Here is a 23,776-nt window from a genome sequence, read left to right on the forward strand (position 1 = left end):
TAAAGTTGTACTGTCATCCCTTGATCAGCTGCATGGGCATACAGACTTTGACAGAGACAACAGCAACAAACTAAACTAAAATAGAAATTTCAGCTGAGTTTTCCACTTCAACAGCTGATATATTGTTTTAATAATGTTACACTGATACGATCTGTTGGCCTGTATAGCCTAGCTTCCCTTCCAGTACGACCAGCAAGTCCGTCCTAACGGGGTCACACTCACTGAAATCACTGAAGGCTTATTCCACTACCATTGCCAAGAACCTCATGTGACCCAACCAAATATCCATTTAAATTTAATGTCTTATTCGGGATTAGTAAAGTATTACTTGATCATTGATAATGATTATTAGTAAAATGCCTGAATAGATCTGCATTTTATTTTAGAATCTTAATAATAATATCTTGTCTTAGCCAAAGCCTGCTTCCTCCCATAATTGTCACTACCTGAGTTTATACTTGTTTAAAACCATCTGAATGCTTTTTCTACATAAAACTGAAAGGTTTAGTCTTTTTTTCCTTTGCCTTTCCCCAGGCCTCTTCATCTTCATCCACGCTCAGCCTGCTGTTTGGGAAACGTAGTTTTTCCAGTGGACTGGTTATCTCTGGGCTATCTGCTGCTGAAGGGGGAAACACCACTGACACACAGTCCTCGTCCAGCGTCAACATCGCCATCGGACCTTCACACAGATCCAGCAGCAGAGCAACACAGGTAGAAACAACTCAAGTTATTCATTCAGAAAGTTAGTCCTTCCAAACAAAACTCAAGAAAGCAGTTAGACCTATAGAACAACAGCATGTCTACTTTATACTGTGACATACGCAGCCTTGAAATCCCAAATCAAAGATGCATTCAGGGTCCAAAATACCTACATTTGTCTTTGCTTGCTCCCTTTTTTATTGGGAACAACTGCTGTCAATTAAGTTGAGTTTGAAATCATTAGTTAATTTTTCCTGTTTGTTCAGATTTTTTTCTGCTTTCTTGGGCAAGGACTTCTCTCCCTTTAGACACTCTTTAGTTTCGTCCTTTTAGAAAAAAATCTGGCACAAATCTTTCCCTAAAAACCTCGACTAGATATTCCATCATTGCTTGAATTACGTAAGAATTATAAATTATGATCCGCCTGTCAATCTTCTGCTCCATTGCCGAGATACTTGAACTCCTCCACTTGGGGCAGGATCTCATTCCCAACCTGGAGAGGGCATTCCACCCTTTTCCAACTGAGGACCATGGCCTCAGATTTGGAGGTGCTGATTCTCATCTCAGCCGCTTCACACTTGGTTGCGAACCGTTCCAGTGAGAGCTGAAGGTCGCAGCCTGATGAAGACAACAGAACCACATCATCTGCAAAAAGCAGAGACCTAATCCTAAGGGCACCAAACCAGATCACCTGAATGCACTGGCTGCGCCTAGAAATTCTGTCCATGAAAGTTATGAACAGAACCAGTGATAAAGGGCAGCCCTGGCAGAGTCCAACCCCCACTGGAAACAAGTCCTCGTTCTGGCAAGCGCTGACACTGGTCGTACAGGGACCGAACAGCCCTTATCAAGGGGTCCAGTACCCCATACTCCCGGAGCACCCTCCACAGGATTCCCAGAGGGACACGGTCGAATGCCTTCTCCAGGTCCACAAACTGGTTGGGCAAAGTCCCATGCACCCTCCAGGACCCTACTGAGAGTGTAGAGCTGGTTCACTGTTCCACGACCAGGATTAAAACCACATTGCTTCTCCTGAATCTGAGGTTCGACTATCTGACGGACCCTCCTCACCAGGACCCCCCAATAGACCTTACCAGGGAGGCTGAGAAGTGTGATCCCCCTATAGTTGGAACACATCCTCCAGTCCCCCTTCTTAAAGAGGGGAACCACCACCCCAGTCTGCCAGTCCAGGGGCACTGTCCCTGATGTCCACGCGATGTTGCAAAGGTGTGTCAACTAAGACAGCCCCACAATATCCGGAGCCTTGAGGAACTCAGGGTGGACCTCATCCACCTCCGGGGCCCTGCCACCGAGGAGCTTTTTGACCACCTTTGCGACCTCAGCTCCAGAGATAGGAGAGCCCACACCCAAGCCCCCAGACTCTGCTTCCTCATTAGAGCACGTGTTGATGGGATTGAGGAGGTCTTCGAAGTATTCCTACCACCAACCAACAACGTCCCAAGTCGAGGTCAACAGCGCACCATCTCCACTGTACAAGGTGTTGGAAGTGCACTGCTTCTTCCTCCTGAGATGCTGGATGGTGGACCAGAATCTCCTCGAAGCCATATGGAAGTCGTTCTCCATGGCCTCTCCGAACTCCTCCCACATCCATGTTTTTGCCTCAGCAACCTCTGAAGCCGCAAACCGCTTGGCCTGCTGGTACCTGTCAGCTGCCTCTGGAGTCCCACAGGCCACAAAGGCCCGATAAGACTCCTTCTTCAGCTTGACGGCACCCCTCACCGACCATCTTACGGCCACAGCTCTTATCTGCCAGATGTTCCTAGCAGACCTTCACAATACGTTTGGGCCTGCCAGGCATACTCCCCCACCAGCGGAGCCAACTCACCACCAGTTGGTGATCACATGACAGCTCCGCCCCTTTCTTCACCCAAGTGTCCAGGACATGTGGCCGCAAGTCTGATGATACGGCTACAAAGGTGATCATCGAACTGCACACCAGCTCAGGCTCCTTCCCCACCAGAGAGGTGACGTCTAAAGCCAGCTTCTGAAGCCGAGGATCAGACTGCCAAGGTCCCTCCCTTTGGCTGCCACCCAGCTTACAATGCACCCAACCTCTATGGCCCCTCCTATAGGTGGTGTGCCCATGGGAGGGGGGACCCACGTTGCCTCTTCGGGCTGTGCCTGGCCGGGCCCCATAGGTGTAGGCTTAGGGTAAGAGTTAGGATACCAAAAGTTAAACGTTATAAACCTGACCGGCAAAGCTGAATAAACAGTCTGCTTACAGGAAAAAAGCCCCTCCACCATGAAAGCACTCTCACAGCTGTGAAAGATATGTAGATAATGTAGCTACGTAGCTAAAGCTAAGCTCACATAGTGGTTACATAATCCAAATAGTTATGTCGGCTTTACCTACGTTTGCTAAAGCCTATGTTGATAAAACTCACATTGTTAAAGCAAACTTATTTACATTGGCTTACGCAGTAATGTTTTTTACGTTGCTAGCACAGCTATGTTAACTTTAGCTAAAGCTAACAAAGCTAAAGCGAGCCACCATTCATGTAACTATTTCTGAAATGGGTCTTTACATAATTTATTCCCATATTAGATAAGATCTTTTTCTCTGTTTAATTAATGAAATGTTGCTTAGTCTGTTGTGTTTGCATTGTGGTTGTTTCATGATTGTAACTAACGGACTTTGTTTATGAATAATGTTGAATAAAAAAAATTAATACATTGTACCAGCAAATTATGGCAGTTCCATTCTCAAAGAGGCAGCGCCTCAGATGAGCCGTCTGAGAAAGTGGCCGTCAAAGATGTATGGTCTGCGGCCGCTTTTAAAAACTGTTGGAAATATTTAAGACAATGAGAGTACTCATTTGTAATTTATATATATATATATATACATATATATATATACATACATATATATATATGTATATATATATATATATAAGTGGTCTTTTTATTAAGTAAAGACAGTTCAGTGTGAAAAATCTATAAATTGAACATTTAAGTTGGTTTTTAGATAAATACATGTTCAAAAGTTCACAAGCTGCAGACATTACAGTATAAGTCAAAATAATAGCAGTTAGATTTTTGTTCCAAAAAAGTTCAGCCCTTATCTTGAGAATTGACCTTTTTCAGACTTCTTACCAAAAACCCATTTGTGGATTTAAAAATCCATTACAAGAGAAAGAAAAGTGTCTGCTTATCACATTTTTAAGGCCAGCAATGGAAAAATTTTGATCTCTAATTTAATCACACAGTCAGAAATGATTAAGATGATTTTGCACTCTTGAATTCAATGTCTTATTCTCTGAACATGGATGTAAAATTGTTGTGACTACAAATGAAGAGTAGTTCTCTGACATGCCTTACTATCCCTTCTTACAAGCCTATTTTTTTTTTTTTTTGTCAGTGGACGTCAGAGGCATATGAGAGCATAGACGCAACCTACTCAAATGCTCCAACAGTGAAAGACGGCGTGCAGTCAGGTGACCGAGGCTGCAGCCAGGGATTAGACAAAACCCTGGAGGACTCAGCATCTGCCTCAACAGCTCCTGAGGCGACTGATCAAAAGACTGTGTGAGAGAGATATACACAAACACGAGTTTCCACACATGCCAGTGTACAGGGAGGACTGTACCAAAAGTTACACACACATACATTCAGAGGATTGTATGAGAGAGCACCCATGCACACCAACCTGCCTCCTCTCCTGCCCTCAGCATGTGGTCTCACCTTGTTTGTCGGAATGTAAACAAGTCTGAAAACAAGACCTTGGTTCCGGTTGATGAATTAAAGATGTTTTTAAATGAAGCTGCCTCTTCTTAACCTATTTGCATTTGACCTGAAATTGTTATGTTTTGTTAAAATGTGTGAGTTGTCAGGGTATGATGCCTCATGTTGTTTTAACACTGGGATAAATGGGCCTGTAAAGGCACCATAGAAGAAGTCAAACAGAAAAAAACAGAACCTTTCATTAGAGTTTTTTTCTGGAAACATTCCAGGCTGATCTGTTTTTGCTTATGGCAATTATGTGGGTTATGAAATATTTTAGCTCAAAGTCAGATTTCTGAGTGCCTTGCCTCTTCTCTACTTTCAGAAATAAACAGTTAAATTAGTATTTTACAATGTATGTGAAATAAAACTCTAAAATTCTAATGCTCTGAAAAGAAGAAAAAAATTAAATATTGAGAACTTTCCCTTTGTATCAAGGTAATGACAATATGGACTGGCTATTCTTCAGTAGAACTTGAGGTAAGAATGTGATTACATGTCATGAAAGTTAGCCCAGTTAGCTGGGCTAAATACCATGATGTGTGTTAGCTTCACTAGCTTCTCTGTATGTAAACTGACCTATTTGGTCAGTGTAAGGATACACATCGTTAGGAAGATGCAAGAAAATTTTGCACATGATGATGTTGTCATACTGATGTTGTGAGGTGTCCTGGACAAATTGTTTACCATGCCACACAACAAAAGTGTTTGAGCTTCTTGATGTTCATATTTGGGCCTGACATTTGACAATGGCCATCAACGACACAGTGAAAAATATGGCTACTCTGGTGTAGTCTGATCAGGCCTTGACTTTACAGCTGAATTTAAATGCTTCCCACCAGTCAAAGTGCCAGACCAACTTTAAGATTTGACTAAAAATAACTTTAAGATTCATAGTCATGGATTTAGGTCCCCAAAAATGTTAGCAAACATTTAACAAATCACAAGCACAGTCGTGCTATAACCATTTATAGGGCACTCAGTAAGATAATAGGAAATTCAAAATTGAAGCCCTACAATATAATCGATGGACATCCCATAGAATTTTACTTTTGTCACATATAAATATTTTTTAATATCATGGAAAAAAAATAGTAAAAAATCCACAAAGTATATGCATATTAAGATGCTGATAATGGAAAATAAACATATCGAGTCCAACGAGTATTTCCTTGTAGAGTAAAAAGTAATTTAAATGCAAAATATTAATTTTACAAGATATGGCAAGCTTGACTTTAGATTCTGACTTCTTTTAGAGGAAAACATGACCAGCATCAAAATACTGTATAAGTAATGACCTTATTTATTTACAAGAGGGTCCTTGGCAAGACAATTCCAACAGTGATGAGTCAATGAAAATAATAACTGAGTTATGCCATTTAAGTTTAATAAACAGTTATGTTGTTAAACTGACTAAAATCATATTTATTTCTCTATTTTTACCACAGATTCTTCCTTGTAATTCTGCCTGATATTGTACAAAAACATCACAAATATTAAACGTCAAAATTAATTTAGCAGAAACAAGGCTGATGAACTGATATAAACCAGGGATGGACAATATTAGCAGCCTGATACCAATATCAGCAGATATTTAAATTTCTACAGATATTTACAAACGATTTGTTGGCCATGAATATCAGCATATATCAACTGTAAAATTTGGCCATATATACTAATAAATGAATGGAGTTTTAGGCTGGACCAACAGACCTATGTAAGTTGAGATCTTTATCTTTATTCATCTTCATTCTTTAAACTTTAAAGTGTGTTTTAAGTAGGGGTGCACCGATCAATCGGCCAAAATCGGTATCGGCCGATCCTTGTAAATAAGATCGGTGGATAAGATTGGTTTCATATGCCTCTACCTACTAAAATGTGAAAAATGAAAGACTAAAGGAACTGATATAATTTAGTAGTTTGGACAGCAATGCTTTAAACTTTTCATTTATATTTGAGAGAACTACCTCATGTGCAGTTAAAACAACAAGTTTTTTTATTGTTTCACGGGTATTGTTCAATGTTATTCAATAAAATAAGATTGGAACATTGAAGGTGTATGCTGTCAGTTATAAAAAAAATTGGTATCGGCCCAAAATCAGGATCGGCAGGTCAGGCTTTTTAAAGATCGGTGATTGGTGATCGGCCAGAAACTTGCAATCAGTGCACTCCTAGTTTTAAGGAAAAAAGTTTTTCTTTTTTCATCCTCAAACCTTAAATCATTCAAAGGACTGAATTTTTCATTATGTAAAACATATTCATTTATCAGTGTCGATATCACTATCGGCTTAAATTATTCTGTAAATATCAGCATATCAGATATCTGCAAAAGTTCAACATGGTGCATCCCTGATATTAGCAACATAAGTATAATAGAACTAGTATAAAGTTGTAAACTGACCAAAAATCACACCTATTTTGATCATTATAACAGTTTGATGAATTAGTAAGGTATTTCACTGGATCACTGCTTAATTTTTTATATATCAGTGGCACCATCCAACTACACTATAGAGTACTATTTTCCGACATTATATTGAGTTATTTGTCAAGAAATATCCTTAGTATGGCTTACAAGATGAGTTGCCCATATGCCCTAATAAAGAGCCCCTGAACAGGTGTATTCCCATATATGGTTGCTCCATTTTCAAGCTAAAATTTTAGTAATTGCCTGAAACCTTTGCAAAATATCATGGCAATTAGCACTACTATTCAGCTTTATAATGTGATAATGTCATTGTTCGTTAGGATTTTAGGGACATTTGTTTGGGACCAAAAAAGACAAAACTGCATTTTTGAGCTCTTGAGGAAACAAGAAATTTGAGATGCTCTTGGTCACTGCTGATTGGTCATATGGTGTGATGTCACTAATCAATCCCCACTGATTGGTTGAGAAAAATCATACTGATTCTACTGTTTGCTCCATAAAGGGTTAATGTCAACCAATTTGATATTTTCAGATTATTTTCAAAAAACACAAATGCCAAACTCATGACACTGGAGGAGTAAGTCTTGGGATATAACATTTTATTTGAATTCATCCTTTAGGGCTAAGGATGTCCTAAAAGTATAGAAACCTTTATTTTGTATAATTGCACCCATCTTAACATTAAAATGGAGTCAATCTCTCCCCAGACTTTAACTGAATCTGTATGTTGAATTCATGGGTTATCTCCCCAAACTTCAGCCCAATAACCACACAATCACACAGGAAAAAAATCTATTAAGTATTTATTGTAAGTTGTTACATTTAGATTTCTTTCTCTAGCAGCACTATTTAAATTACAGATATTCAAGGGCAGTTACCATTGACTAGAGTTTTCTCTTAATGGAAGATGTTATCAAGTAAACAGAGACTGAACCGTGGATCAAAATGTACCACAACTGAACACGATGTTGACATAATGGTAACTCAATGAGGCCGAGAGGTGTTGAGAACAATTTTCAATTCTTTTGAGAAGAAAATTGAAAAAAAGCATCCTGTTAAAATAAATGAAAACAGTACAGTGCAGACTGAGAAAAATAAACAGTGTTTTGATATGACATGATTACAAATTCATTTGTATCTGATGGGATTACTTTTAATCCACACCAGGTTTGCAGAGTCTTTAGGGTTTGTTGATAATGAAGATAAAACATGGATGATTCAGAGATGACAGAAAAATATGACAGAGAAAGACAAATTTGTGTCATTGAAAGCAACATTCGGAGTCCAACACATTTGTTTTTCTTTGACCCGCTTACATGGAAGCAGAAGGTAGATATTTCCATCAGTAAAGTGTTGTTGCTCACAGTCTTTTGACAACTGCTAGACAAATTAAACCTTGTTTATCATTTCATTATATGTTACATAGCTCCACCATTATTTACCTTTTGAACAGATAGTTTAAAACCTGGAAAATACACTTGTTTGCTTCTGCAAAGAGTAATACCACTCTGATAAATATGAAGCTAGCAGATGGTTAGCTTAGCATAGCAAGACTATTTTTGAGCTGTCTTGGATACGTCTCAAACCATACCCCCTTAAACACAACAAATATCTTTTTTTTTAACATTTGTTGTTTTCATACTTTGCACAACAAAAATTGAGTGAGCCTTTGAGCTGGATAGAAGAGGCTTGCAGTTTCAATTTGATAATCTTAGCTAGGTAGTCCTAGCTACACAAAGCTTCACAGCTAGCTTCATAGTTAGTGTGTACATTTGGGACTGGTATCCATCTGCTCTTCTAAAACTAGGCAAGAAGGTGAAAGTATCCAAGTATGTGGTAGATTTTTTTCCAAGAAGTTGACAACCTCTCCCACATTTTGACTACTGTTTTGTGCAGCTAAAGTAAGCTAACCGAGTTGAGTCTTAAAGAAAATATCCACATTTTCTCAAATAAGATTTTGAATTATTCTTCTGTCATTGGGTACAAGTAGTCACATCTGTATTGCACTATCATGCAAGGACCTGTCACTACCACTAATCTTATCTTACACTGAGAAGCTGCTCAATTTAATTTTCACAGCTTTGCAGTTCATCCCTCAACAAGGTTGGACTAATAATATAGATGTATTTTCAATGCTACATGAATAGGATTCCTGCATCTCATGGTGCTTTGGACAGACACTGATGATCAGATTTCTTTGAAAATTCAAAGTTAGGATGAAAAGCGGTCAGATGCTTGTTCAGCCTAACCCTGGAGGTTAGCCAAACAGTGCTCCAACATGCTCAAGGAAGTTGCACAATCTGTTGAACTCATGAGCTCTCTTTGATGCTTAGGGTTTAGTTTCTCATGTAGACCTTTTTGAATCTGAACATTAGAGCCCTCATTCTTCATGTGCAGAAAGATTATGGTTTGCAAGAGAAATACATTTCACTCCCATAGCTTTTTTTTTCTTTTTTCTTTTTTTTGACCAGCAGCGACAACGAAGATAATATTTCACCTTGTTTGGTGTGAATAAAACAGTCAGGAACTCAGTCAGCACCAAAGTTGTCAAGCAACCAGTGAAACAAAACAAAAAGTTGCTCTTGACTGACCAAACTCCTGTCTAAAAAAACACTGTTGTCTTGGTTAAATTGCTCTGTGAGTCATGCACATGGAAGTAACCATCCATAGAGTATATGTTTCATACAAATAGTGTCGTTAAGTCCTTTTGGCAATTCATAAGACACTCAAAATAATTAAGAATCCATAACTGTCAATATTAGTGAAACATACTAGAAGAAAATATGAACCTCTGAAAAGAGTTTCTGATATCTTTAATTGTCTGCATACTGCAGTACTTGAATACATACTCATACAGTATCGTTTATAGCAAATAACTGAATTACTTCATTTATTTAGCAAAAGCATGCTGAATAGAAAAAATGCCACCTTTTTATCAGTTTGCCTAAAGTGACAGTAAAATTCTTTATCCGCGGATCATCTCTCGATGACTGCGATCTATCTACAAAGGCATGACAAAAACCATGAGGCTTAGGCATCTAAATCAATAAAGAGAAAGTGATTGCCTAAATCTGTCCAAATCCAACTTGATCCAGTACCTGCACAAACATAATCTCTTTTAGTAGCACAAATACTTTTAACATAGGTTCAGACTTAACATTGAGGGTGACAGTGTTTATGAAGGAGGAAACAAACATCTGTGTGATTTTTCTGTCTCGGCTCTTACTGCTATTAACAGTATTGTTTGATTTCACAGGGAGAAGGAGAGAGACAGACACAAAAAGAAAAGACTGAAAGAGATCTTGAGGTCTGTTTTGAAGCATAAAGAGGCACCAAATCCAACCAAGGGAACACAGAAAACATTTTGAACCAACATCAGTTAATAAACCCATCTTTTCTTCCACCATGATACTATGTGGGAAAGATCTATACAATTCTGACCCAGCCTATTCTCACTTAAATTTCTCTTCAGGAGATAAAACTTTTATTTAAGAAAATAAACAGAAATAAACCCAAATCTCAAAAACCCAACTCAAAGCTGAAAGCGGCTTGAGCAACCTGTAACCGACTTTTCATGTATCTTCCGTCAGTTAAGTATCAAAAAAGAAAGACAAAACCCACTTTTGCGATTTTCTGTATAAACGCTACCATTTGAACACAGTGATAGTCTGAATGGATGCAGCTACAAAAAATTAAGGAAGAATAGAAAAATAAGTCGCCGCCATTTACTGATGACACCATGTTATACCTTTCAGATCAAAGCAGCTTTCAATGACAAACAACATAAAGATAACCCTGATAAAATGCTCATTTTTATGGCAAATGGATGTTTTGATTTCATGAATTACATGCTGGTTGTGTCTTGTTTGTTTAGACAGTGCACATTTCAAAGGCAAATACCATAAATTACCAATCCTGTTTCAAGGTTTTTGCTCCAACTCAGCCCTTCAAAGTCAGACTATGCAACTTTTACAAAGAAACAAAGCTGTCCGACTCTTACTAATGGAAAAAAATATACACAGTAAAATGAACTTTTGCTTATTGATTCAAAGGTTTTGGTGTTGCTGTCACACTTGGTCTGTAGTGACCACTCACTCTGTTTACTAGCCTTAAATTACCAAGTTAACTGACCATCTTTATGATGACTATTTCTGCTAAAATAAACAAATCATCTTCTCTTTTAAGTGTCAGCTGCAACAACAGCCTTTACTTAGCAAAAGTAACACAGTCTTACTTTAAAACCAATCACAATTATCAATAAAACCAATGACAAATTCTAGTTGGCCCATGTGTCTTGTTAAAGCTCCTGTAAGGAGTTGTTTGCAAAAAAAAAGTGACTTATATTGATACCGACATATCTTTATGACTCACAAAAGCAAAAAGACAATAAGCATCCAGACTAGTGATGTCAAAAGATTACAAAGTTTAAACGCAATTAATCACACCATTTTCACATTTTTAATTCCACTATTTTGCATTTTAAACTGTTTTTATCATTTTTTCTACTGTCTTAGACTAGGGGAAATTGACTCCCTGTTTATTTACAGACTTACTTTTACTGATGGATCAAGGATTTTAACTTGTGACTAGTCGATTATAAAAATCTATTTAATTAATTAAAGGCTATGTAATTAATTAAGCACATTAATCAAATATGTTGATGATCTGAGAAAGACTACATTGCTGGTGGATTTAGAGATAACATTCATTAGAAAGGACTTGTTCCTTAATGTCATCAAAACTTTCTACTAGCTTTTGAAACAAGTTAGGACCAAAGGCAGATTGTCCACTAACTAGTCAATCTATGATGGTGTTTACCTGTGGAATTTAGATTTTATCCATACAATTATTTCAAAAATTAAGGTCACAGAAAATTTTTGAAAAATGTAATTAATCTCAACAGCCCTAATTTACACTAATCATTTCTGTATGGTTACGTCAATGTATGACATTACTGCTGTGGGGTAGCTGTCACACAAAACAAAATCCTGCATTTTTTATGGAACATGTTTGACTTTTCAAAGAAACCAGGAAGATAATTTGTTATAGCACACTACTCACACGTGCCCAGGACAAAATAAGCAGACACAAACTGTTTTGTCAATAGGGGGCACCAAAGTCAACGCAAATCATAATTTCCTTAAAAGAGCTTTAACTCCATAGGCTGGGGCCAATTATGAAATTTTTCACATGCTTTCATGCTATGGTTAAGCAGTGAATAAATAAAGATTTCCCTCATTTGGAACTACTGAACAGGATCGGCTACTTATGTAGCCTGAAAAATCAAATTTTTTCAATCAGCTGCTTTACCATCAGTTGAATTTCTGTAATTTTTTAAAAATCATCTTACCACGATTTCAGCACACAGCCACATAATGTCAGACAACAACACATTTATTTGTTTTCAGCATGGTTTCTGTTTTATCATCACAAAGGCATATACTATTTTCTCTGTATATTACTTGTTATATATATATATATATATAGATATATTTTATATATAATATTTATATAGAAACAAAAATAAGCATACATTTTTGCTGAATAAGATTGAAGAATATCAGCAAAGGGCAATGTAAACCATGGTCCATCTAAAACAGGTGAAAGGTGCGGTAGGTAGTTCGCCCTTTCCCAACTCACCCACAGTAACAGATTTGCATAGGCAAAAATGGGATTAGCCCTTAGACAGTGGATTCCTGAATTTTTTACAGAGATGCAAAATCTAGTTTAGCTCAACATAATCAAAAACAAACACACATACAAACAATAATAATAATAATGCGTACTAGGCCAAGCTCTCGTCAACCCCTCTGGTCATACATAGTCTTTTTCTGTGCACATTTTTTGTTTACAGTGTTAGGCTTCAAGTAGATCTAAAAACAACTTGTACATTGACAACTAGATGTGAAATAAATGAACCAACATGAGAGGTAGTGAAAAGCCTACTTTGTTGTTTTTTTTATACAAAGGAAAAAAATATAATGTGTCAGTAAGGCCAAATTTCTTCAACCTCCTCCAACCAATCAGGACACTTCAGCTCTTTATGTTTTTTTTCTTCTGTCCAATAAAACCGCAGCCATGTTAAAAAAAAATAATCATGATCAAAAAAACCTCCCTTGGGTACCCATGGAAATTTTAAAGGACAAAAATCTAAACTCAGCGATGACACCACATCACTTCACATCATTATCATTGCTTGTAAAATCCTCATTTTGAAATGCAATTAAAAAGTGTGCGTCCTCCCACTACTGTGTAAAAGTCACAATAAATAATAGGAAAGGACTAAAGCAGAAAACCATGGTATCTGCCATGTCCGTCCTCCCTGTAAAACACTGTTACCTGGGTTTCTGCTGGGTCTATCCTCCCTGTAAATCCCATAAAGTGCTAACAGTGTTAGCACAGTGCAGAGTCTCAGGCCAGCCATAAGCCTGCTGGCTCCTCTGCTCTCACTGGAGAAAGTTTTCTCCCAAGTATTTAACAAGGTACACACATCTCACAATTTATAAATGTAAACTCTGTATAATCGCACCATGATTTCATGATGCGGTTCGTGGTGAAACATTCTTGTGTTAAATATCGCATAGACTCAGCTTTACTGCGCAGAGGAGTAATTTGTCTGCTTGACAGGAGAGGCAGGCATCCTCCTACTGAGTCAACGATGACAGAGTTGTCCAAATACAACATCTGAAGTTCTTCTGGAAAATCCTGCCTTCAGTGTCATAATTGGTAAATGACTTTGCATCCATCTACATCCAAACAACTGAGCGCATGCATGCACAGCTCTTCATTACAGAAGCTAAGCAATATTAGTCAAGTCCTCAAGGGTATGAATGTAGTCTTTAGTGAGTACCGTATTAAAAGATTAAATATAGTTTTTTTTTTTTTAACTGTGTGGTGGTTACTGGTTTAGACTAGCTTTCTGCTCTCAACACCGGGAACTTCATTACTTTTAACCAATAATTGACAAATGAAAGCTTCTGCAATAATATGCTTTGGGATGTAACAATACACTCAACTCAAGATACGATATGCATCATGATGTTGGGTTGAAAATACGGTTGTATCGTGTTTTTTTTAAATTTCTAATAAAGACATAAAATCTAAGGCCATTTATGAATAAAATATGATGTTTTTATTTTGATTTTCTGACAATAAAAAAAATATATGACTTTAATATATAAAACTTATATTTTGAGGTTGCTTTCACTGTGTCTGCATGTCTCACTTCTTCAGCTACTGACGTCAACAGAAGCCAAAAGCAAATAGCTCCCTCTGCTAGTTAAAAAGGACTACTGCAATATAAATTTAGATAAATCAATTTCAATTGTCCATATTTGTGTTTGCACTGTGAGGTATCGTTAAATCCCCAGATATCAAGTTGGTTATGAACTAGGAAAACTTGGTGAGAGTCCATGGACTTGATTCCATTTAGAAACAGGAATTTCTGCATCTCTTTTTGAGAAGAGAAATTGAACAATCTTTCCGGGTTAGATTATTTTTCAAAATGAGATCTAAAGGCATTAAATGTTTCCTGACAGGTACATGATTTTCATTTCAAAACCAATAACTAAAATAGAGGGACAAAGTTTGAAATAGACTCTAATCTATTACTAAATCTGTCAACTTTTTTTTTAAATACTTTGATACTTTTTCAATATCATGTAATGTTAAACAATATAAATTATGTTATAGTGCTGAAACTTTAAAAACTGTCTATTTCAAAAGAACAGTGCACAGGAGAGGAGTAAATCATTAGATAATTGCAGGCAACACTACAATTTGTCTAAATTGTACAAATACACTGGCATATTTTCTGCTCCGTCAACACAGTAGTGACATTTAGACAGCATGAAGGAGCCTGCCAGGATATCATGATTGAAAACAAGAAATAACCAAATGTTGAATTCCTATGATTCCTTTTTTTTGTTACCATGGTTTGAAAACAGGCATCAATAGTCAGTTTTCACTAGTGTCACACTGAAGCTTAAAAATTATGTATTGTTACAACCCTCATTACAACTACATCCAATTGCACTAGTCTGCTAGACATTCTAAAATTTTATCTAGTCCAAACTTGGCACATGAACATCAGGTAGTTAAAAGAAGGTGGCAACATCAGTGCCCATGTTCCTCAATGAGGAGTGCCACTCTTTCATTGACACTTTAAGACTGCTATAACCACCAAAGAAAAAGCTCTGCTGCTACTCATCATGTAATATAATCAATATACTCTGAGGCCCAGGTAATTGACGGTAAAAAATAGCATATACTGCACTCATGCACTTTCTACTGCACATCCACAGGCCAGGAACAAAGTTCATCAATAAAAATTGTCCATTTATATACTAAAAATGTTAAATGGGACATTTGGCAAAAAAAAAAACAAAAAAACGACATTTTTTATTTTCTATTTTTTTTCTGTTGGGTGTGTAACTGTACCATACACACGCACACACACACACATAGCCGTTATCATCGCATGCTGTTAAAGTCAGATTAGAAAAGAAACCAGAGTGTGAGAGGGCTGGCAGTAGGATGGAAGATTAGCATGGCTAGCACAAACATGCTAACTGCTTTACTACAGCATGCTTAAACCTAGTTAGCCTTGTTGAAGAGGCTAGCATGTAGCATGACTGTGCAAGCGTCTTTGCTTACCTGATACGGTAGCAAGTTAGCATTATTTTACCAACCCTCTTCACTGGCAAAATGAGTGTCTTTAGTAGGCAGTAATAAAAGACACATACTGTCAAGACTCCACAGCCTAGTGACCAGTCGCATTGTATAACTCTTCACAGCATCTCTGACATCATGTTTGGCACCCAGGTCACAAATTGGACATCCCAGTCCAAGGTCTGTCAAGTTACCTACAGCATCTACAGCTAAAGCCTTACAGACAAAGGCCAGGGCTCAAAGCCCTTTTAATTACATCAGTGTCTGCTGCATCTGCTGAATTTCTCCACAAGCAGAACCAGCTTCCCCACAAAGATCAATCCACTGCTTCAACACTTAAAGGTAAACCCTCTATTCTGTGAGAATTTCCATGTGTAAATGACTTTTTTGGAGTGGATGTTAGTTATCTATGTTTATTTTGTCAAGATGTATTTCTTCCCCCACATTGGGCACCTGTGCTTGTCAGGCTGTGATGGTCTGAGCTGGAGGGAGGGAAAAAGGATGGGAGGCAGGGATCATTGGACTAACTGTGGTTGCTCTCCAGAAGAAAAAAAAAAAGAACTCCAGCAGCCCTTGTGCTGCCTTTTCTTAAATGTAAAGGCATTGTGATTTTCTCAGCGGAGAATTTTTTGTTTCAAAGTTCATGAGAAATACATGTAGCTGCCCAACCACATTCTAGCCCTTACTTCTCCCAGTAAAAGAATCCTAAAGAAGGAAAGTGCTTTGACTGACTGACAGATGGACGGATATGTGAACAGCTGGATGGACGTATGTGTACGTGCTGCTGCCGTTGCTGCAGGAGCCTTCAAATCTCCTCAGTGAAAATTGCAATAAGCTCTTGATTGGCAGAAGTAGTACTTTTTCCCTTCACTGAACATAGACAGCGAGACAGAGAGACAGGTCACCTGCCTTAACAAATCTCAATTTTCAAAAAACAGTTGCAGTCCACGGCTTACATCATCAAGCTACTGTAGAGAGAGAGTTTTATGCAGAGCCAGTGCTTCTACTGGAGTAATAGGCAGAGACGCCCACCAACAACTACTATGTGTCATGTTTGGACAGTAAAGAAATAAAAACTATAGAAAGTAAAACACATCTGTGTGTGGATGAGACAAAATTAGAAAACTGAACATAAAAAAATTAATACAAAGAGCATTAAAAGTAGAAAGCATGAGGTCTAAATATTACAGTACAGGAACAGTTGGTGTGTCCTTTTGTCTCTCTCTCTCTCTCTCTCTTTTCATCCCCAGTGTCTGAGGAGTCCACGTCCACAGTTAAACAGCCGGCCTTCATGTTTGCCACAACCAACAGCCCACACAGTTGGCCAGTCAGACATAACAAACAGCACAAATTGCTAGCGAAACAATCACTGGCCAGCATTAATGGTCTCAAACTGACCAATAACAAACCAGCAAAGGCCGACCTGGCTCCAGTGGAGAACTGGATATAAATTGCTTAAAAAATATAAATAAAAAAAACAAAAACAAAAACAACCAGCTATCTTGGATGTCATTCAGTCTTTTCAATCAAAGAGCAGGGAGAGATTGTCCAAACCCGACTTCTGGCACCATAGTAGTATTTGAAGTTTAAGTAGTAGTCTTGTTGGCATACGATGGCGATGGAGGAGGTCAGAGGGGTTTTAGGTGTCGAGGCAGGTGCGCCTCCTGTTGGCCAGGAGGTCTCTGTAAACAGAGGAGTTGAGGAAACGGGGGAAGGAGTCTCGGTGCATCAGGGTGTAGATCTGGAACTGGGCCTCCTCGTACATCAGGTTGCTGGGCTCCGCAAGGGTCTGGTTTATTCCTTCTCTTACCCGTGAATCGAGACTCACCTGATGGAGAAAAACAGTTTGAGTTTTTGAACCACAGAAGTTTGAAGAATACAAGTTATTTTCTGGACATTAAGCAGACTCCACAGGAAGACATGGTTCTACTTTATGAGACTAAAAATAATCTCACTATCACCACTCCTCCCAAGATTTCAAAATTGGGCTGCAGCCTTGTAAGGTTTGGGAATGGGTGAGATAAATACTTTCTTATAACTTGAATTAGGCTTTTAATTGAGTTTTTAGACTTCTCTGCTCTGTCTCTGTGAAGATTTCACTAAGTGTGACCTCAGTAAGGTAACACTCTATACTGATTACATGGAAAGTTCCTCAACATCTCAATCATTGGCAGTTAGAGTTGTCCTGATCAGCATTTTTAGCCTCCGATCCCGATCCAATTTTTTAATATTGATTATCGGCCGATACAGAGTCCCGATCCGATACTCATAATTGCCTAGGTTAGAGTTTCAATTGTTACTACAATATCTCAAACTTATTCCATTTAACTCAGTAAAGCCAATATTGTTTTAAAAAACATAAAATCATATTTCTCAGAATGGTATAATAGATCTGTTTTGCTTTAACTATCTGCAGTGTGTAAAACTGGGGAATATTAGACGTGATGCAGACTACTACATACATGTAATGCTCACACCTGATGGTAACTGTGGCCACCAGTGGAATTAAAAAAAAAAAACTGTATCTGTTATTTGGTCTCTTCTGTGATACTGTAGAAACGTGAGAGATGAAAAAAATCCAAGATGGTGGACTCCATGGAGGGGACCCTCCCTATGTGTGTATAAAAGGCTTATTCTAAGTTAGCAAAAAATAAAATAATTTTATGTATTTAGGCAATTAAATATAAATTTAGACAGGCCTGATTATGAATATTACGTATCATTTTTATCAAGTTTGCTCTACTTAATGCTACTAGGCTAAATATCACACACTGTACCTTTAAAGTGGTCAGCTAAATGACCTGAGCAGTCAAAAAAGTGAACTCAAATAACCTCAGATTCACTTAGAGGTGGTATAACAGAGTCAATAGTCACAATAACATATGAATTCAATAAATGAATTTTGAATATTAAAATTTCAAGTTAACGTGACTCTATTAGTAACAACAAAAACTTAACTCAAAAAAATGAATTAAAAACATGCTAACTCCACTTTAAAGTGGTGTAAACAGCTTAACTTGAATAGGATAAAAAACATATGAATCATACAGACTCAAAACAACAATCCTTATAAGAATGTAGCAGCTTAATCTGCGATGTAAACCAAAACATTAACACTGGAATAAAACCCAAATACAAGGCACTCTTGTTATTTCAGTGCAATTTCTGTGCGACTAGAGCTTCTACATCACCTTTTCCCCCCCTAAGAAAAAGTCTCAGAGATTCAGCAGTGACATGGGGCAAACATCTGAGCTCCAAATGTCTGTAGTGAAGTTATTGGCAGTGAAGTTGCCTTTTTCTAGTATTCTATCACGTACTTTGTTTGTTTGTACTTTGTCAACACGACGAATTCGACCACCTTTCTGTTATCTTTTTTGCCTTATCCATCTCTTGAAGGTACTTGTCTGTTCTGTTAAAGTCCAGAGATTGTTGCTTCGGTGAAGCTGCCCGTTGCTGTAGTGAAGTCCCCGTATTCCGCTGCATCTTTTGATCAGAGATGACGGATCAAATTTGTAGAATTAAATGCAGCTCTGCTGCTACCACCTCGTGAAATGATCGTGTTACAGATGCTGCAAGTGGCCGCTGGACTGGTTTTGCTTTTAAGTTTGAAGCATTTCCACACCGCTGATATTTTTAACACATGAAAGCTAATATGCTACTGCTGCTTTGTTGTTACTGGCACCTTTACGGCTTGTCGTAAATTGTGCTCCATTTACGGCAACTGACGTAAATGATCAGCTGGGCTGATTGGATCAAATTGCAGATCAATTAAAAATGCTTAGTATCAGCCCCGATACGATACATGTGATCAGGATCGGGACATTCCTGTTTGCAGTATATAAAAATTGATACGTCTCAGTCTCCTTGAGTTGTACAAAAGTAAAGCCAAAACACCACTGTAATCAGATGCTAATATACTGTGCTGTTTTTAATATATGCTTTCATGGCTCTCATTAGAAAACTACCAACTTACAGTGCATTCAGTCTTCAGACCATCCTTCACTTTTTAAATTTTGTTAAGCTGCAGCCTGATGCTACATTCTAATTTTTTTCCCTCATTCATCTGCACTCAGTACCCCATCAAGATAAAGTGAATACAATTTTTTTTTTTTCAAATCTCATATTTATCAAAAATAAAAAAAATGTAAAATCACATGGGCATATGTATTCAGACCTTTTGCAAAAAACAAACCAAAACAAAAAAAAACAAAAACCTTAGTCCAAACAAAGGCCCCTCTCCCCAAACTGAGCAACTGGGGGAGAAGGGCCTTTGTAAAAGAGGTGACCAAGAATCAAATGGTCACTCTGACTGAGCTCCAGAGATCTTGTGTGGAGATGGGACAAAGTTCCAGAAGGACAACCATCACTGCAGCCCTCCACAGATCTGGGCTTTATGGCAGAGTGGCTAGACAGAAGCCTCTCCTCAGTGCAAAACACATGAAAGCCTGAGTGGAGTTTGCAAAAAGCTCTGGAAGGACTCTCAGATTTTGAGAAACAAGATTTTCTGGTCCGATGAAACCAAGATTGAACTGTTTGAACTGTCAATTTTAAACGTCACATCTGGAGGAAACCAGACCCTGCCCAATACAATCCCAACAGTGAAGCATGGTGGTGGCAGCATCATGCTGTGGGGGTGTTTTTAAGCAGCAGGGACTGGGAGACTGGTCAAGGTTGAGGGATGGCTGAATTGAGCAAAGTATAGAGATAGCTACAATGAAAACCTGTTCTGCAGTGCTCAGGACCTCAGACTGGGCCGAAGGTTCATCTTCCAACATGACAATGACCCTAAGCACACAGCCAAGACAACACAGGAGTGACTTAGGGACAGCTCTGTGAATGTCCTAGATCAGCCCAGCCAGAGCCCTGACTTGAACGCTTTAGAAAATCTCAGAGGAGATCCAAAAATGGCTGTCCACCGACGGTCTGCATCCAGCCTGTCTAAGCTCGAGAGAATTGGCAGAATATCCCCCAATCTAGCTTGATGCATCCTGTTCAAAAAGACTAGAGGCTGTAATTGTTGACAAGAGCTTCAACTGAGTACTGTGTAAAGGGTCTAAATAATTATGTCAATGTAATATTTCAGCTTTTTACTTCTAAAAAATTTTAAAGACTTTCTAAAATTATCTTACTTTTTCATTATAGTGTAATGAGTGTAGATTAATGAGAGAAAAAATTAATTCAAACAATTTTATCAGGCTCTTGGGCGTGTAACAACATTTTTAAAAAAGTGAAGTGGTGTGCATACTTTCTTACTGCACTGTGTATCACAATTTTAAAGTCTGCCCCATATCTCATCTATTAACATGGAGTAGGTGGAGTTTACAAGACATTGCAGCCGGTTAACGGGAGGAGTTTCAGATGTTTTGGCTTCACTCTCAGGGAGCTGTTTACTACTGCCTACTCTAAATGACATACTACACTGATTAAAAGGATTAAAAACACACTTTTGAGCTCGTATCCTGGGGGAAATATAACTGGTACCTCTTTTGGTGATAATATAGACACGTAGTCTTCATATATGATCCTCGCTTTCTCTTCCACCACTTTGGGATTGGTCTCTTTTTTCAGCTCTTCACAAGCTAACCAGAAAAGTAGGTTGTCCTCACTGTACTCTGAGCGCAGGAACTCCTGGAAGACCTCCCGGCCTTCCAATGAGCGCAGCATCATCTCAAAGCTCCGTGCCCATGATAACACTTCCTCAAGACTAGGATGTCTGCAGTTGCATATGAAGAAAATTAATGTAACAATGACACAAAATGATTCTGACACAAATATCCATGACTGGATGGACGATGACGGTGACAGTGACTCACTGTTCTTCTGTAGCTTCAATACTATCCATCTTGGTACAGGTCTGTCGCTCACTCCTCTCAAGTCTGTCTTCGTTCCTGGATGGGGATCAAAATCAGTATTGCATTAATTGCCAAGATAAAAAAATCAAACACATCTCTTTGATAGTATGAAAGAGAGAAACAAAAAGTGAAGTCTTCACTAAATCCAAACTGCTTGATATCTTCTCTCTTTTATTGGCTCTCAAAGATATGTATGGGTAGTCTTGGTAGGTAGGTAGGTAGTAACAGCCGTTTTCACACAATGACTGGAAGTTTCCTAACATTTTCAGGGGGGAGCTGCTATGTGTGAACACAATGGCCAACTTTTTCAACCAGATTATATCAGGATGTTTTCCTCCCAACCCCTTTGATTTCAGAAGCATCCTTCTAACGTCATCCCTTACCTGCCAAGACTCCCCTCATCTGAATGGGCAAACCTCATGCTCCGAAGGATCACTGATTGTGAAAAAGCTAATCAGGAATATTTCAGGGGCATGCTGTCCTGAAATGTTCAAAACATTTCTGGAGTTTAAGTCTGAAAACAGCCAGAAAAACTAGATGAACAAGTGCAAGTGCACAATGACTGAATAAATGTCATATTCTAACTTCTCCAGACATTTCTGTTGGATTTTCCTGCATTTTTTAGATATATATAAAAAAAAACTTAAAATGAGGAACATATCTTCAGATGAAATAAAGTCTTCATGGGATTTCCTCTTTCATCCTTCTCCTTTAAAGTAATTTACTCACAAGATGTCATTTTAATATTTCAAACTATGGCTCACTGTTATGTATTGTTTCAAAAACACTAATAACCACTGTATAGCCAGATGCAGCTTGCCATGTGTGCTCAGCTATGTGATGCTGCAGGGACAATGCAGTTTTGCTTGCCCTCTCAAAAGTTAGCATCAGGCCATCTTGCATGATAGGGTGTTTTCCAAGACTTATTTGATTGTTACTGAAAATAAGGCAAAAATAAGAAATCTACTTTAATAATTTTCTGAGCATAAATGAAATCTTCAAAAGTAAAAATCTATAGGCTATAAAGCGTCCCAATACATAGCCAATGACTCAGACGCTAAAAAGGGTCGACACCACAGCTGACTGACTTCAACGTCTACACCGCTAACCTTCCAATTTGTATTTTGCACTCTTTTCTCTTCTTTAAAGGACTTTCTTCTTTGTGTAGTTGACAAATTGTAAAGTTTGAGTCTGAGCAGTGTTGGTGTAAAACACACCCTAGGCAATTCAAGAGTTTGAACTTTAGCCTTGTATGCCATAACCTCACTGTATCAGTGAACTTGTATGCCTGAACGTTATGATTAGGAAACATATGAATCAGAGTAAAACAACAAAGCTTCAGTTTTTTAAACTTACTGACACACTTAAAACACACACGTAGCCTCTGTGTCTGTTATAGCCCAGTCATACAACGCAACACACAGTAATCTATTTTTATCCTAGCATAGAAGATCTTTCCTTCCTCTTGCTGTCTCTTGTCAAAGTCCCCATTGTGCAGCGGTAATGGGCTAAGCTAGCTGTAGCCCCCCGGCATCCTCACAATACAGCTAAATATACAGACTGTTCTTCACAGCTGTTTTGCATGTGATGTGTGGATGGAAATAGAAAGCACCCCAACTAGATAAGGGCCCTATGTGAGGAGAGGGCGAGGTTGTGTGTGTGTGGGTTTGTAGAAAGTAAAAACTATAAGCAACTGTTTGACATCCTTTTTACATACTCACTGCCAGTCTCAAAAACTCTACTCACCACATTCCCAATATTTTCTGTGATCAACCTGCACTTAAAACTCACCTTGTCCTGTAACATGTACTAAAATAAACATCAAAAAGATACTAGGTCAAATTTTTCAGGCTCATTCCTGCTATCTAACACCAGCATTTGTTCTAAAGGCACACAGTGGAGTCACAGAGCTCACTCACTCAGTCTAGGCCCAGTCCACAAGCTGCCACCACTTCAGATGAAGTGGTGTGAAAGAAGCAGCACATTCACCATTCACTGCCCGAAAACAATGTTTCATTCACTTCTCTCTCCTTGCAGAGAGAGTGAAGCCACAGTGAGGCAGCTGCAGGAGACACAGAGCTCTTACTGGGTTTGGTGCCTTGCTCAAGGGCCACGGGGTGCTGAAAATCTTAATGTGAGTTTGTTAATCATCATAGAACTTGGACAGTGAACCATTTGTTGTTCAGCTGGTTCTGCTTTAATTCTACTATTGCTATGAATTTTATTTACAGAGGTTATATTAAAGCTAGAACTGATCATTTTTTACATTGTTACTGAATCAGGCTTCTTAATGTGTTTTTTTTTAAACTTATAAAAATGGACAAACATCCAGTACAATATCTTAGAAACTAGAATATCAAGAAAAGTTTCTTTTTTTCCTGGGATT

The 23,776-nt window shown here is 38.2% G+C and overlaps 2 protein-coding genes across 4 annotated transcripts in view; one reads left to right on the forward strand and one right to left on the reverse strand.

The window, feature by feature from the left end:
* The window catches only part of pcnx2 (pecanex 2), a 52,083-nt gene extending 47,667 nt beyond the window's left edge, over positions 1 to 4,416 (forward strand). For all 3 annotated transcript variants that reach the window (XM_041789671.1, XM_041789672.1, XM_041789673.1), the window contains exons 39-40: positions 535 to 711; positions 4,079 to 4,416. In XM_041789671.1, the coding sequence (XP_041645605.1) occupies positions 535 to 711; positions 4,079 to 4,249 (348 nt within the window). In that variant the 3' untranslated portion in view covers positions 4,250 to 4,416. The remainder of the gene's footprint in view (positions 1 to 534; positions 712 to 4,078) is intronic.
* A 3,294-nt stretch (positions 4,417 to 7,710) lies between these two features.
* rgs17 (regulator of G protein signaling 17) overlaps positions 7,711 to 23,776 on the reverse strand; it is a 34,442-nt gene continuing 18,376 nt past the window's right edge. Inside the window, exons 4-6 of the mRNA XM_041789934.1 lie at positions 21,352 to 21,426; positions 21,020 to 21,251; positions 7,711 to 17,366 (exon numbers count right to left, since the gene is read on the reverse strand). Coding sequence (XP_041645868.1) covers positions 17,178 to 17,366; positions 21,020 to 21,251; positions 21,352 to 21,426 — 496 coding nt within the window. The 3' untranslated portion in view covers positions 7,711 to 17,177. The remainder of the gene's footprint in view (positions 17,367 to 21,019; positions 21,252 to 21,351; positions 21,427 to 23,776) is intronic.

This window comes from Cheilinus undulatus, linkage group 6 (genome assembly GCF_018320785.1).
Source record: "Cheilinus undulatus linkage group 6, ASM1832078v1, whole genome shotgun sequence".
NCBI lineage: Eukaryota > Metazoa > Chordata > Actinopteri > Labriformes > Labridae > Cheilinus > Cheilinus undulatus.